The sequence below is a fragment of the Mycteria americana genome, chromosome 7 (assembly GCF_035582795.1).
Source record: "Mycteria americana isolate JAX WOST 10 ecotype Jacksonville Zoo and Gardens chromosome 7, USCA_MyAme_1.0, whole genome shotgun sequence".
NCBI lineage: Eukaryota > Metazoa > Chordata > Aves > Ciconiiformes > Ciconiidae > Mycteria > Mycteria americana.
The window spans coordinates 23,508,442-23,523,999 of NC_134371.1; the positions used below are offsets into that span (position 1 = coordinate 23,508,442).

Sequence of the window (15,558 nt, forward strand, 5' to 3'; positions counted from 1 at the left end):
AACCAATTGATTTAGTAATCATATTCCTCCTTGTTAAAAGCACTGACAGCTCAAAAGCCAATACAGTTTTGGTTTTCCTCTGTAATTGGATTTTACTAGAAAGCCCACATGAATACCATTCTAAAATCACTCAGCATCTACTGCAAATAGCATCTATGAAGTATGTTGACTCAGAAGTGATCTAAGATGACTCTGCTACTAAAAGAGAAGGTCCTGCCCCTCTCTGAACAAAAGAAAGATTATATTTCAGCAGGAAAAGCAAGCTGATCTGACCTGTACTTGGCCTCTGAATGATTAGTCAACATTAAAGAGGTGGTAAGAATGTTCCTTTTGGTGGTAGCAAAGCCCTAGGTCACCTTAGTGAGCCCTATATGCCTTAAAGAAGTAACGTGCAATATCTTTGATACATTAACTACTCTTACTAAATATTTTTATAGTCTATTAGGTAAATAAACAGAGAGAAGCTTTTATTTCAAAACTGTTTTAAAGCAAACACTAAGTGGAAAGTAACTGAATTTTTAAGGAACTTTTTTTTTTTTTTTTGAGATGAATTTTTAAGGAACTTCTACTTTATATTGTTCCCTCAGGTAATTAGGTTAAGTGTGTATATATGGGTTCATAGGACTTGTGAAGCTAAGCGTAGGAAATCTTTTCAAATGAGTAAAATACTTCAGTCTGGATGCTCTGAAATCCTGTTTTCTAATCAGAGTCCTAATTTTATCTTAAATTGGCTCTTAGTGAGCATTGCTTATGCAAGGGCAATATTAAATTTGACAGAAAAACAATCAAGTCCTCTTTGGTCAGAAGAGACAATGTGACTTTTAATTTTTGGACTACTGTCTTTGCTACATATCCCCCCCAAGAAACACATTCAACCTTCCCTGTTTGTTTCAGAAAAGGCAGGGTCCTCTGATGCTTTATTGGGGTATTCAGCTGATAGGTTTAGAGGAGCTTTTTTGTTTTATGCCTTAACTGCTTCCTGTCTGAAATCAATTGCATTTTAGGGACCAACCTGACTTTTGGTTTAATTGTCAATAGTTGAGCAGACCTCTAGCAGTCTCAAAACATATTTTAAGTTTTTGGGAACATGATTCTGCTCTTCATTTTTTGAGGCTAAACTCCTCGTTATTTTCTCCCCATGTAGTAGTACATCATTCACCGGAGAGCTTGGTACAGGAATAATTGTTTTCAACTTTCTGCTATCTTGCATCTTTCAGCACATTGTTTTATGTTTTATTTCAATTTGTTATCCCACTAGAGGGGACAGTAACTTCTTCAGTTTTATGAAGACTGTTCCTAAAAGTAGCAGAAATGAGAAAAGATGATATTATGGTACCATAAATGAGCTACACAAAACATGGTCTAGATTACAGGTTTTTGACTCCTCCTTATGTCACCTCATGTTTTTTAATGAAAATACTATATGGATATTTAGTACTGTGTTGCCACAAGTCTGTCTACCCTGCTTTGAATTCGGCAGAAGTAACTTTACAGAAATCAATATTTATGACATTAAAACTACTGTAGTGAAAAGGACCACACCGGAAGTGAATCTACAGGAAAAAGTGTAGTGTCTGCTCTGTGTCCATAGAACTGAAACAAAGGCAGAGCCCTGGAGGAATGGGAATGTGCTGAAGATAATAGGGTTTTTCTTAGTATGGAAACCCACTAACTGTGTTGAAAAAATTTTTAAACAAAAGTAGAAATAACTTAAACTGCAAATCTACCCATTATGGTGTCAGAAATACTATCATCTAGCTTTCCTTTATAATGTAGTCTCTTTACTTACCTGGCAGTAAGTGACCACTCCATTGTTTGAAAATCATGGAAATTAACACAGAGATAGCATGAAGAGAATTTGTAGCATAGCTGTAAAAGTCAGTTGACAAAACTCACTAATGAGAATTTCCAATTAAAATAACTGATTAGGAATTAATTCAGTTCACTGTTTTACATTTTTAGCTTGCTTAGGATACTAATGACATTTCAGAGTGGTCTGCTCAGAATGGTTTGTTAGTTTGGGTCATGTTTGTTTCTAAAGTAGCCCCCTAATAGAGCAGAGGCTTGTTGTTTGCTGAAAATGTCTGTGTGGAAATGCTTGCTGATTGTATATTAATGTCCACCTTCAAAGAGTAGGGAAGTAGCTCCTAGATTTAATGAAGATTTAAATGCTATTAGCCCAAGGGAATATTGTTTAGAGGATAGCACCTTGGCTTGTTGAGTCTTATTTGCTCTGGTATACAAGTCAGTTCTGGAGTTGGCCTCTAGAAACAGGAATAACTTTGTACGTTGTTTTACGTAAAACTATCTTTCCCTGTCCCACCCCTACACAATGGAGGTTATTTGAAGGGCATCTGCATTGCAACTTATTGCACTGAAATTTTTAACACTGAATTTTCATTAGACTACTACAATCTACATTAATGATAGTCATCGAAAGAACTGCACAATATTTCAGATTACCAAAGCGAGTAATTTTTAAGAACTGATATTATAAATTGAAATTCCAAGTATTTATTTGTTCAAGCTAACACCGAAGAACAAGAAGAAATCATATATCGTATTTTGGCAACTTCTACATTATAACCAAAGGCTCCGAATATTCACCTTTTCTGTCAAGCAAAGCATTATTGTACCTCCCTTAGTCAGCCAATCTTTTCAAATACATCATTATTTCAAAGAAGATGAAGCATACCTGCTGGCTGCCTCTTTGTGGGGAGGTCAGTGACAGACACAGGGAAGAAAGAACACTACAAATATCCTCCACTTCCAGTCTCCAGATTTCCTCTTTAGGTACTGGAGATACTATTAGTAAGTTTGGCTATTTGATTTTTCTTTTTTTCCTATCAAGAATTAATTTTTACAGATACTGGCTCAAAGTGGAAAACAACATCACCTATGTGACTATCTTCACCTTTAAAAATAAGTAGGCATAAAAAAAATCCCGTTAAGAGAAATGTAGAAATTTCTGGAAGTACTATGTTGCAGCTCATTTTCAAATCATAATTAATGACTTAGTAATTAAAAACTAGAGTCCTGTCTACCCAATTGTTTACCTAAAGACCTTGTACTCTGAGTAGGCAAACGCTATCCACTTGCACATTGTGCCATTTGACCTGGAGACATGCCAATGAAGTGAAGCAGTCACCTGTTTGACAGATGGAAAGGTACAATTCCACGTGGATGGCATGGAATATGCTAAAGCAGAACATATTCAGGTATTTCATATTTTCACCTTGCCTATGATAAAGACCCATCATAAGACTTTATCAGATCAGAAGGGAGAGAGGATATTTGTGCCAAATTGCCACAGAAATAAAAAGCCCAAATTCAAGCATAATGAATACTATCAAAGCATATCCTTTCCTATCTGAGATGCTTTAGACAAGCTGCTTTAAACTTTGTATTGCATTCTCTTTTTAAGAGTTGTTGCTTTGTATGTGCTGTTTTCTCTGTCTATTTTCTCACCATCACACTAAAAATAACAAGCTGGCAGCCTCTCATATTAAATACCTAGTGTTAACCAAACCATTAGCCACATACAGCTCTGACTTCTAGAACAGAAGAAAATAAATTTTGTATGCATAAAATAACAATAGCTGAATTCCAGCTTTTCATTAGAAACTTAAATACCTTGTAAACGCTTCACATAATCTAAGGTGAACAAAGCATCAAAAAAAAACCCCAACCCCAAACTTTATTTGAGGTTGTTTCTATTACTTTTATTGGCTACCTGGTGTCTGTACCCACCTGATGGGACCAGCAATAACCTTCTGTCCTATAATTGATGCTTAAACTAAAATAAGTATGACAATATTGGGCAATATAAACACACCATTAGTAAGATATCTTTGCAAAAATTATTCATTCAATAAAGTACCTAAATGGAAATAATATGGAAATTTTTAAAAATCAACAATTGCACCCATTTTAATACAAATTCCAAGCTAGAATTTGGGAGCATTCAATTTATTTGAGATGACTCCATAAAATGGAAACAGAACATTTCTACAGCGTAAGGAGACCGTATTGGTTTTATAGACTAAATCATGGCGTTTTGAACAATGAGATCAGTTAGAAAAATGTGGAAATAGTTCGTAGGTATTCCATTTTTTTAATAAAAACGCTCTTCAAAATACTTGGGTGGGTGGCGAACTAGTACATCCCTGAAAAATTAAAATGTGGTTCTGCTCTAAGTGAGGACTGTGAAAATGGAATCATGATACTGCACACTTGTTTCATTACAAGGTCCTCTAGACTAGGGCTTCTCCTTTTACGAAGAAAACTTTTCCCTTCTAAATGCCAGTCTGCAAATTTACCTTCAAGTACAACAGCCAAAATGAGTTTTTTTCCTTCTCAGTTGTTCTCTTTAAAAATTACAATTATGAAGGTCAGGTTAGTCCTGAATGACCCCTGCATAATGTGGTTACATCCAGTTGGTTTGTCCCTAATCCAGCCCTCATTTTCATCTTAATTCTTCATAATTTGTGGCATATCTATCTTCCTAGTACATTACCAGCTGGGTTTTTCGCCATTTTAGACAGAGTAGACTGTAGATCCTTACAACCTTTTTAGAAAATCAATTCCTACTGAAATGTCTCAATATGAAGACAGTAATCGGCTTAAAAAAATGCCTTCCACTCCCACTGCTGTTTGAGCGTGCCTTGACTCATGCATGCATGCACATGAAAGCCAATTTTGTACCTGGAACAAGATAATCTGAACAATTCTGGCACACATGGGAAAAGTACCTTGTGATGGTGGCTTCAAAAGTTTTATTTAAAGGAGTAGTAGCAGAAAGGCAAATTCGAAGCACTTTTTAAACCTTTCAGTATATTCAGACAATCATAAGATAGCTTATTAGAATAGAAATTTCTTTTCTTTGTTCTAATCTGTTCTTTATTCTGACTAGAGAAGAAACATGGCAAATGTAAACAAATATGGGATTATTATCCACTTTTTGGACAGGCTTGGAATGAAGTAAGCATAAGAAATAGCAACATTTTTTTTATACCACTGCAATAAGAACCCTAGTTTCCTTACTATGAAGTGGAGGAAAAACACCAAAGAAAAGAGATTTTAAACAAAAATTTAAAATATATAGACTATGAAACCTTACCTTGCCAGCCTGGTTTGCACACCGGTTTGACATTAACTCGTACTAAGACATCTTCTGTTGCATGTTTTTGCCCACAGTCAAAAGCTGTTACCATTATCTCATACTGGTGCTGTTTATCATAGTTCAGCTTCTCAGTGTTTCTGATGTTACCTATAGATTCAATATAAGATAACATTCAGAAATTATTTCTTGGCTAAGCATATACAGACTATAACATTTGGATCCTGATTAAGTTCTTTGCGACCAGAAAGCTCTTTGAATCACATGGGACATCTGCAGGAAGGACAGTTATGAGGAATGGAAATTATTTTCTTTCAATCCAGCAGAGAAATAAATAAGTTCTTAGGCAAATGTAAGATGCTAGGGATATAATATGGGCATGTCTATATTAGAAAACACCTGCTCAACAACGCTTTCTAAAGAAAGACTGTAAGTCTAATTAGCAGTTACATCTTGAAATATAAAATATAAGTAGGTGCAACCTCATTTTCCACATCTTCCCAGAATACACTGCTTTAACATGGCAGCCACATTCCCGAGATCCACTGCTGAACATCTCCCCAGCCTAAGTATCTTCCGTTTTTCCCTAAAGCTATTACCCTTCAGGTGAGAAAGATTTTTAGCCCTTTAACACCTTTCCCTGGGTTTTAAAAACAGGAAAATCCCCAAATCACTTTCTACATTAGAGCGCTTGGCAGTATTTGATATGACAGCACAGAGTTATCACATGGAAAATAAAACTCGGCAACCACAGAGATTATCTGCTGAACCTGACACATATATAAAGGCGACAAATTACCTGTTTCAGGAACAAAGACACTACAACTTTCACAAGGAAAGGGAAAGATTTTCCTCAGAGTACTTCCTGCAGGATTGGAATATTACTGTGCAGAATGTGTGGTTTTGTAATTAATGAGTTCAGCATTTTAATTCTGTTCATTTCCACTGAAATGCACTTCTTACTCAAATTGAAGCTTGAGACTGTTTAATATGTTTCACACTTTTTCTCAGGGCTGTTTGTTATACCATCACTTTGAATGAGAATGTTTGTTCTAGAATTCAAGAAACAAACTTACTCTGGATCGATGCTACACGTAAGTGCTTTCAAGCATGGATCTGCAAAATCAAGTTGTTTGGGCTAAACTTGGAAGGGGGAGCACTCAAATCCTGGAATTTAGTCAAATACAGCGATCTGATTCCCATAGGTGCTGGTCAAAGTATCTGTTGTTAGGCATGCTGTCATTGTTCGGGGTTTTGGGTGTGGGTTTTTTCATTCAAATGAATGAGAGACAGGCAAAAGCAGACAAATGAAACTTTTTAAGTAAGTCTGTCACTAAACCTCCATTAGTTTGACAAGTAAAGACTTTTAGCAGGGGTGTCTGATGCACAGTCCTTATTCTTGTCAGAGCCCAACACTTTTCTGACTACTACTACATTAAAGCCAACTTTAACAGTTTAATTGAAACTGAAGCAAAACTTTTCAGGTCAAGCCTGAAGGAAGGCTGCTTTTGCAATTATCACCATCTTCTGGTTCAAAATTTGTAGTTTAAATAGACCCTTACATCTGCAGCTATAAATCAGGCCCAATACCCTATTTTCTGTTGACTTTGAGTCTTTACCCCTCCCTTTCTGAGCTGGGCACAGAGGGGGACAAGCCCTATCACTATTTTCACGTCTCAAATGGAGAAGCAGAATGACCTGCTGAAGGCTAATATGGAAACAGCACTATGTCCTACAGCTTCCTTGGTTTTCTCTCTCAGGCACCTCACTTTGCCAGGCATTTTCAAGTCTGCTATGTAGATAGATCTTCCCACCACCAAAGCAACTGCAATAATGATATCAACTACTTCATTATTTTTGAGTTAGTAATTGGCAAAACGATTTAATCTACCCATTTTACTATCTTGAGTTGCTTGATTAGTACCTGTCCAAGAGGATTTAACGAAAAACTGCCACTGTATACTTAATTATTCATTTAATATCTGCTCAGCTGTTCTTTCCTTTCTGCGTTATATTGTTTCTTACGTGAATCTTTATACTTCCCTATTTGGTTTTCATTGGTATTATTTTAGTCCATGATCAGCAGAGATAATTCTCAAGAAACCGAAATTGTCTGAATCCACATTAGCGGACTGCTAGAATTTGCGTGGCACGTTAACTGATTTCTAAGATTTATAAGTCATTAAAATATATTTGCATTTCACTAAACCTATCTTCCAAGATTTGTATTTCATTACGGTCTTTTAAGATTTGGACTACAAAGATTCTGACTATTAGGTGTTATTTGGAAGGTCATTTGGATGTCTTGCAGATGTTACCCAATAGTTTATTGATTTCCTAATTATTCCATTTTTGTTACCTCTGATGCTTTATGCTGCTTTGTTATTTTACAATTTAATCAATATGATTAAAAAGTAGACACAGAAGGGAAGCACTATAAATACAGAGTAATTAAAGTTTTAGAGACAATAGACTGAGAATTTCTATTTACATCTCACCCATAAACAAAAAGGTAACCAATAACATTAAAAAAAGAAAATTTCAATGGGAGAAGTAAGTACTTTTCTACACAGTTCACAATTAGGCCATAAAATTCATTTTTTTCAGTCTTTCTAAATCTCTGCCTTTTCCTAGAAATACCCAGAGCTATAACAGATTTAAAAAACCAAAAAGCAGATAAGTGACAATAGGAATATAAAAATTCCTGCCTGAGGACACACACATTTGCACCTCTGTTTCTTCAGAGTCAGTTTTGGGGATAGTTTGATACAGAGTTCCCTCTTTTATGGCTGTCTTTCTGGCTGGCTTATTTTGGACCAGTCACAAGAATTGGGAAAGACTTGACTAATTTGCTGTGGCAATTCCCTCTTAAATTCCATACTTACTTCCTGTGTGTATAAGAATTATAAAACTGAGTCTCCTAACTCTTACAAGAGATGAGGGCTAGCGTTGTTACATGAGTGGCTCTGACTTCAGTCTGTTCATAAGAGTGGCAGCTCAACATTCCCAGCTGCAAAGAGCTATCAGGAGCTGTATTTGACCATAAGTCAATTGAAGGATTAGAATTGTTTCTTGTCAAAAAGGTGCACTTTTCAATGATAATGGAAAGAAATTGTGGTTTAATAAGTAAATATCACATGCAAATGCTTAACCTATAAAGTTTCACTACTTTTCTGACAAGATGAGGTTTGCAGAGCCCCTAACGCAGATCTCAGTTCTGTAAAGGATGACCTTGTGAGATTCTGCCCACGTGTATTTTCTAAGTTATGTAACTTGATAGAACCTGTACTGACTGCACAGATAAGTCGGTAACTGATCTTCATATTGAACAATGTGAACATGTATTTGTGAAGTGCTTCCCAGTGGTGGGTGGCAAATATAGTTATCCCCATTTTAGAGATGAGAGTAGGTCAGAGCCGTGACAGAATTTGTATCTGTATCTGAATTCTCTGATCATCTGACCATGATCCCTAACAAATGAAGGCAGAAAATGCATACAAATGTTGTTCTGCTGGCATTACAACAGATGCGTGCATTGTGGTTTAATTTTTCTGTTACCTGAAAAAAGCCTACACGATATTGATACTATAACTGACTTGATGGTTGGGATTCTCTGCTAAGAAGACAACTAGACTAAACTGCATGCAAAAGTCTCTTAAAACATATTATATCTTATACCTTTAGTCCCAGTTCTTTGCATGGCAAAGCATATATTTGTCCTTTGCCTTTACATAATTGTATTTTATCACCAAGAGTTCATTACCTTTCAAGTTAGGCTCCTCACATACAAGAGTCAATTTTATTAGTGTTATGGCTTCATAACACAACATCATTTTATTCACAAAGAAATTACATACCAAGGACCAAGGGTCAAAGTTGCCAAATGTAAATGGGAAGCTTTATATTACCTACCTTTAGGTGCCTAACTTACAAAGATCTACAAGAACTACACCAGAGCTGAATGCTGCTTCCTGTGCCAGTGCTGGGTACCTATCCACTTATGCTTCACACAATTTGATGATGTGAAGGAGACTGTGCACTGCTGTAGTCTGGAGGCTTCTCTCTTCCTCACTGCAAATGTTCCCCAATGTGTAATATAATTTTTCAATACAACAAAATGCTCCCTGCATTCATCTAGATACAAGAAATAAGTTTTGCCTAAAAAGACAATGATCTGCCAAAAGAAAAAAGCTGATGGAATAGCATGTTCGTCTTTCTAAAGGCCTGTGTTTGTGGTTAGTTTCATAGGTTGGTAGTGAAAAAAATCCACCATCTGGGACTGACAATGGCATATTTTCCTTACATACCCCCTACTTCTGGAGCCCTCTGCAATATTTAGATTTGATTCTAAGCATCTGATTAAATACTCTTTCTGGGTAATGAAATTCCACGCTTATGTTACTGAAAAGCAGAAAATGTCATAACCTGTAGAAGACACAAGAACCTAGAGTTGTTTTTCACAATGGGTAAAAAAACCTATAAACGAAATCCTAATTAGCACAGTATTAGCAGACAGTCCCAGGCATCTCATACATCTATTTTAATACTTCCTATCTCATACATCCTATAGGTAACAAAAATGGGCACAATGCCAAAGAATTTGCACCAGAAAAAGTTTATATCAGCTGGCATAGAGAGACATTCTCAGCAGTGAAATGTGTTGGAATTAAGCAACATATTTCTGTCACAAAATAAAAGTGCAACCATCTATTCTAACTCTGCCTCTAATCCCAGTGGGTTTAAGCAATTACCATTATCTAAAAAAATTGCAAATTAGACTGCAATTACTGTTGACTGTGGCAGCACTGTTCTTTTACTGAATAAATAGATCAAAAATTATTAATTGAATTAATGACCAAGAAACTGCAAGTATTACAACCTTATACCAATTATTCACTGCAGGCTTTAAAGTCATGTTTAAATCAATAATTTTCTCATTGCCTTTGCTGAAAAGCAGGTCCCAGGCACATGAGGACAAAGATATACCCAAGGATTCCTGACACTTCACATGCTTTTGATCATGCCTCTGACTGTAAGAAACCCATGATCACTCATGAGCCAGCTGCACTGTGTGATAGGGGCTGAAAAGGCATAAGCACTAGAAATGCCTGCTCTGTATCATGCTAATCTCAGTGTATTATTTATCCATGATATCTGTCACAAACCTGGTATGAAATTATGAAACCACCTGAGACTCCTGTAAGTAACCAGCCCTATACTGGTTATGGTGGGGCTCTGGAAAAAGAATGGTTTCAAACAGAAACATGGAGAACTTTCTTTTATGACAATGTGGGAAATCTCACAATTACAAAAAATCCACAGAGAGGAAAAGCTTCTAGGGAATTGCACACAAACATCTGCTTTCAAATGCACACTTCCTGTAAAATATCCTTTGTGCAATTGCTCTGGCAAAAGATTACTGTGCCAGCTGACCCCATTTACTTAAACATGAACATACTCATTATGATTATACCTCCTATATAGTATACTTGCCTCCCAATGTATTATAACAAGATGGCTTGTTCCCCAATGTCATTTACAATTTATTGATGCTAACAAGTTATTATCTTTTGATGCTCAGCTGGGCACTGTGCAAGAACTGCACAAATAAAGATGAATAATTTTGGAATAAGGGAAAGGGTTTTTATAAAACATCCCAACATGAAAATGACTGCTTAGAGGAAACAGTAGCTCCACACATGCTTTCAATTTCCAATTTGGCCAAAAATCAGATTTAACTTTCAAAGAGTATTCTCCTCCTACATACAATATGAATTAAATGCTTCTGTTAGCAAAGATAAATCAGAGCATTGCTGGGTATGCACACAGGGTGCTTGTTCTGGGGAAACAAGTTCTGTGAGCACAGGCATTTCCATTTTGAACTTCAGCATAAGTGTGCACATGTGAAGATCAACAACAAGGACTCTTATCTACAAAGTGATGCCAATATGGGACTGCTGAAGGACCTGAAAGACAGAGCTACTATTCTGTATTGTCTGAAGCAAACAGAGAATGGGAGGGAGGATCTTCAATACATTTTTAATGCAGCCCAGTCACCTCTCCCAAGCTCAGTGTCAAGTTCTGTGCTTTTCCCTGGTGAGAACTTGACTGGGAAAAGCTGGAAGCTGACAGACAGGGCTGCCAAGGTCAAAAATTGCTGCATATGGAAAACTTAATATGGTTTATTATTTTTCCTATAGTATTATATACGTTAGAAAAACAACTAAAATCAAAAACCATAAAAAATGATACTACTTCTCCAAAGCATATTTTCTTCCATAGTGCAGAATAATGGATCTGCTTCAGAAAGCACCACAAATGGGTAGATCTGTGGACCCACACCATGAAAGCTTTAACAATTAATAAACATATCCAGAATATTGTTAATTCTATGTTTAGACTCTGCTCCAGAAAGTTCAGAAGAATGAGACTAGCTATAAACCAGTGAACAAACCCGATTAGGTAGGGCTACATGCTGCATTCGGAAATGCCATCACTTGGATGGGAAACTAGGTCTGAGACAATGAAGAGAATGGACTGAGTGACAGAAAAACATATTGCTCATCTAAAACTGGGGTTTTAATTTCCACAGTAAATTACTGTGGCGCTTTCCAACCAAATCTTACATAAAAGGGATGGAATTTCCTAATGTAACGGTTCCTTCATTCTCAGAGATGAGAACAGGATTACTCTCTTGAGTTAAAACTCAAGCCAGCTTATCAGCTAGTATCAATAGGTAGTTACACTACCTACAGAAATTACTGCTATCTGTCCCAGAACTTAGAGCTGCTTCTTCTCCATACTCACCATTTCTGTCAATGGCAAAAGGGACATCAGTTGTGACAATTTCATAATTGCAGATCTGGCTATACTGTGGGGAACAGTCTTCATCTATGGCTTCTACCTGCAGTATGCTGTCATAGATCTTTCCCTCTGTCACAGCAGCCTTATACACACTCTCCTTGAAAGTTGGTGAAAACTCATTGACATCCTTTACCTGGATATGGACCACTGCCCTAAAATAGGTAAATAAAGACATCAAAGAGAAAATTAATTTAACACATTGCTAACAGTTTGTTTTCAAAACACTTGAAAAGACTAACAAAACATACCTAGAAAACTACATAAACATCTGCAAAAATGAGATATTATTGAATTTCTATGTTTAATTTGCCCAATTTAATATCTTAATGTGGCATTAGGTAAAAACCTATTGCCACAGCTTGTAGGGAGAGGGCTTCACAGTGCTCCCTATTAAAATCGGTCTGCCTCTTAAAATGGACCCCAGCAGAAAGTCAATGTTATCTTTCCAGTGTAAAATGGGTTAATAAGCAAAAAAAGAGGAAGAGAATTACAGTAGTCTTACATATTCATTACCTAAAAATGGTCAGTTTATGAACATTCTTCGATATTAAATAAGGCGCTCACCTTCTGCTGATTAGAATTATCTAATCCTTTAATTAGTTACAACATCGTACATGTAAGCCTTTGAGGGTCAAAAATAACAGACCTTTAGTATTTAATGAGCAAACTCTAAAGGCCTGCCTTTGAAAGAATTTGCTATCTGGTTTGACAGGCAAGGTAACAGAAGGACAGAGAAGTGAAGGGACTTTCTAGATCAATGGCAGAGACAGTAGCGAAGGTTGGGACCCCAGGCAGCCTAGCTTAGCGTGTGGTTTACTATACAAAACACTACAAGAAAGTGTAACAAAGCCTGGTCCCCATGGGCCAAATTTCATTTGGGCAAAATTTTCCACAGGTGGAATGTACTAGCTTGTTACTGACATATGAGGGAAAAACTTCAAAAAATTTAATAACAGGAAGCAAAAACTCTTTCTGTGACTTGACAGTTATTTGATATTGCAGGCTTCCTTCTAAATGTGTATTCTTTTTAAATACCCTGAAAAAGTTCAGCATGCATTATAGAGCTAATTAAATTTTTAATTGTCATGTGTCCTGGATGAGCAAAAGGAAGAATGATTACTATTAATCATTTATTTAAATGGCTCTCAGCAAAATGAACAATTTGTACAGCAGTTATACATCTACACATGAGTTAAATTCATCTTTAATGACAAATGGTTGGAACTTGGTTTCATGAATTGAAGGGGGAAAAAGGCACTGTGCTACTTAAGCTTACGCAGGGAATTGGCTCCACAGTAAAACGTGCCACCTACTAACCTTCAATACCCCTCTCTTGCAGAGGATTTTAATTCCTTTGAGACTTGCTGTCCAAAAGCTGGGGTCAGAAACACACTGTGCAAAGGCAACACTGCTGCAGCTTATATACATGCACATACTAAAAAAAAAGGGCGATTTCTCTTTTCTTACCATTTGAGAAATGAGATGAACAGACAGAAAACCTACTTAGAATTTGTAAGTATCAATTAAAAGGTAGCTTCTATGTCCTGGGTGATCTGTTTAGTCAATATATTTAACATGAAATCAAGAATAGAAAAATAAACCAAAACTGAGATGCATTTCTCCACTTGAACAGGGATCCTATTAAAAGCTTCAACTGGAACTACTGCAGAATGGGTCAAACTGCAGGAGGCAAAAAAGAAAAATATTTTCTAAAAGGAAAAAGGAATCAAAAGTGGATGGACTATTGCAACAGTGGTTCATCTTGGTTTTATTTGTTTTCTACCTGACTACAATATAAAAAGGAGCCCTTCAATATGATCTGTACTGTAGAGTAAATGTATGCCAAAGCAAAAAAAATTCTCCTCATTTTCACCCACTTGTGAGATTTCTTCCAGTTTGTTCCACCTGGTCCTGACCCACAATCATAGGCCTGGATGATGAATGTGTATTCCTTCTGCAGTTCACAGTCAATAGCACTTTTCGCTCGAAGACGACCTTCTCCAGATGTCTTGTTTAGCACAACAGCTTCGAAGGGCATTTCTTGTCCATGGATTTTAAAAGCACAGATTTCACCTGTGAGGAATAGCATGACAGTCATAACCAGGGAGGTCTAAGTCTTATGCACTAGGGTGACACTGGAGAAGTTAGCACTCAGTTGTATTTTACATGCTGTTATAGACGGGGGAAGTACAGACTCGGGCATCAGTTTATAATACATCCAAACAGGCCATTAGCCCCGTGCTCGTAGAGCGCGATGTGGCGAGTGCAGCTCTGGTCACGTATTTCCCTCTTCCTCTGTCATTACTAAATGGTTTCTTAAAGCCCTAGAGACTATTCCCTAGATATGGTACTAACATCAGTGTTGAGCTAGATTATATTTGAGCTAAATTAAGACTTCATTTAGTTAAAGAAAATAGCAGAAAGAAAAATAGATAATATTTTAGAGGTGGTCTTTTCTAACAGCTGTCACTCCTTCCTTGAGCCACTCGAGCTGCCAGGTGGTAGCAGATGTTCAGATTCTTGCAGTTTAGTTTCCCGACACTGAAAAAACTAATGATGCAGAACATGGGCACATTCAAAATATATCCTGCTTTATTTACAGACATATAACATCTTTGGAACAGAAGCAGTTGAAGGCACACAGACAAGTGTCCCTTTTGGACATCTCCGTCACCCACCCACATTCACACACTCATACAAGAATGCCTTCTTGGCAGCGACTCACTCTGCCTCCAAACTAACATAATAGATCCATAGCTTCTCTCAGAGGAATACTATATAACAAAACAGATGATATAGCAAGGACTAAAAAAATTGATTTGGACACAAAAGACAACATTAAAAATCTTGTGAGAATGAGTCTGGAAGGGGGAAAAAACCCCAGGTTTTGGTGATCCTTTTTTTTTATCCTTCATACTGATGGCAAGGATATGCACACTGAATTCATTTTTAGCCACTCCAGAATCCAACTTTAAAAATGAAATATTTATACAAAGACCAATGTGGTTTAAATATTTTTATGACACATTAAACACATGCTCTTTTATGAGCAAGTCAGTCTCGGGATGTACATTATAGATTCAAAGCTGTCTCCCACTCACATAATCCTTTTCCATTTATTTCCAATTTACAGTTGCAGCCTTTTGGAAATCTCCTTGCCAATCATATCTGAGTCAACTGCCAAATTCTAAATTAACTCTGAATCTATGACTTCTATTCAAGCCTGGCTCCTCTCTCTCTTTTTCTATTAGAATATATTGTTTATTTTTAGAGACGAGAGTAGACAGTGACTTTTATAAAACTGCTGGAGTTTATAATTCCTATTATGTGTGACAAAGAAAAAAACGGGAAGGGTGTGTGTGGGCAGGGTGGGGATTAGGTACACGTAGAGTATAAATACAGGCTTTTTAGGGATGTTGCCTCAACTACCACCACATAGGTTTCCCATTATGGTAATGGGAGCTGAAGCTGAGCTCAGCTATATACATTGACATTTAGGCAGATTAATCCCACACTTAACAATTGTAATCAATCCTATAAATGTCTTTACAGGATCAGCACACAGTTGTTTTAGT

At 36.7% G+C, this 15,558-nt stretch overlaps 1 protein-coding gene across 1 annotated transcript in view; it reads right to left on the bottom strand.

Moving 5' to 3' along the window:
- CLSTN2 (calsyntenin 2) overlaps positions 1-15,558 on the bottom strand; it is a 231,590-nt gene that overhangs the window by 79,125 nt on the left and 136,907 nt on the right. The window contains exons 3-5 of the mRNA XM_075509125.1: positions 13,861-14,056; positions 11,927-12,135; positions 5,120-5,269 (exon numbers count right to left, since the gene is read on the bottom strand). Of these exons, the coding sequence (XP_075365240.1) occupies positions 5,120-5,269; positions 11,927-12,135; positions 13,861-14,056 (555 nt within the window). The remainder of the gene's footprint in view (positions 1-5,119; positions 5,270-11,926; positions 12,136-13,860; positions 14,057-15,558) is intronic.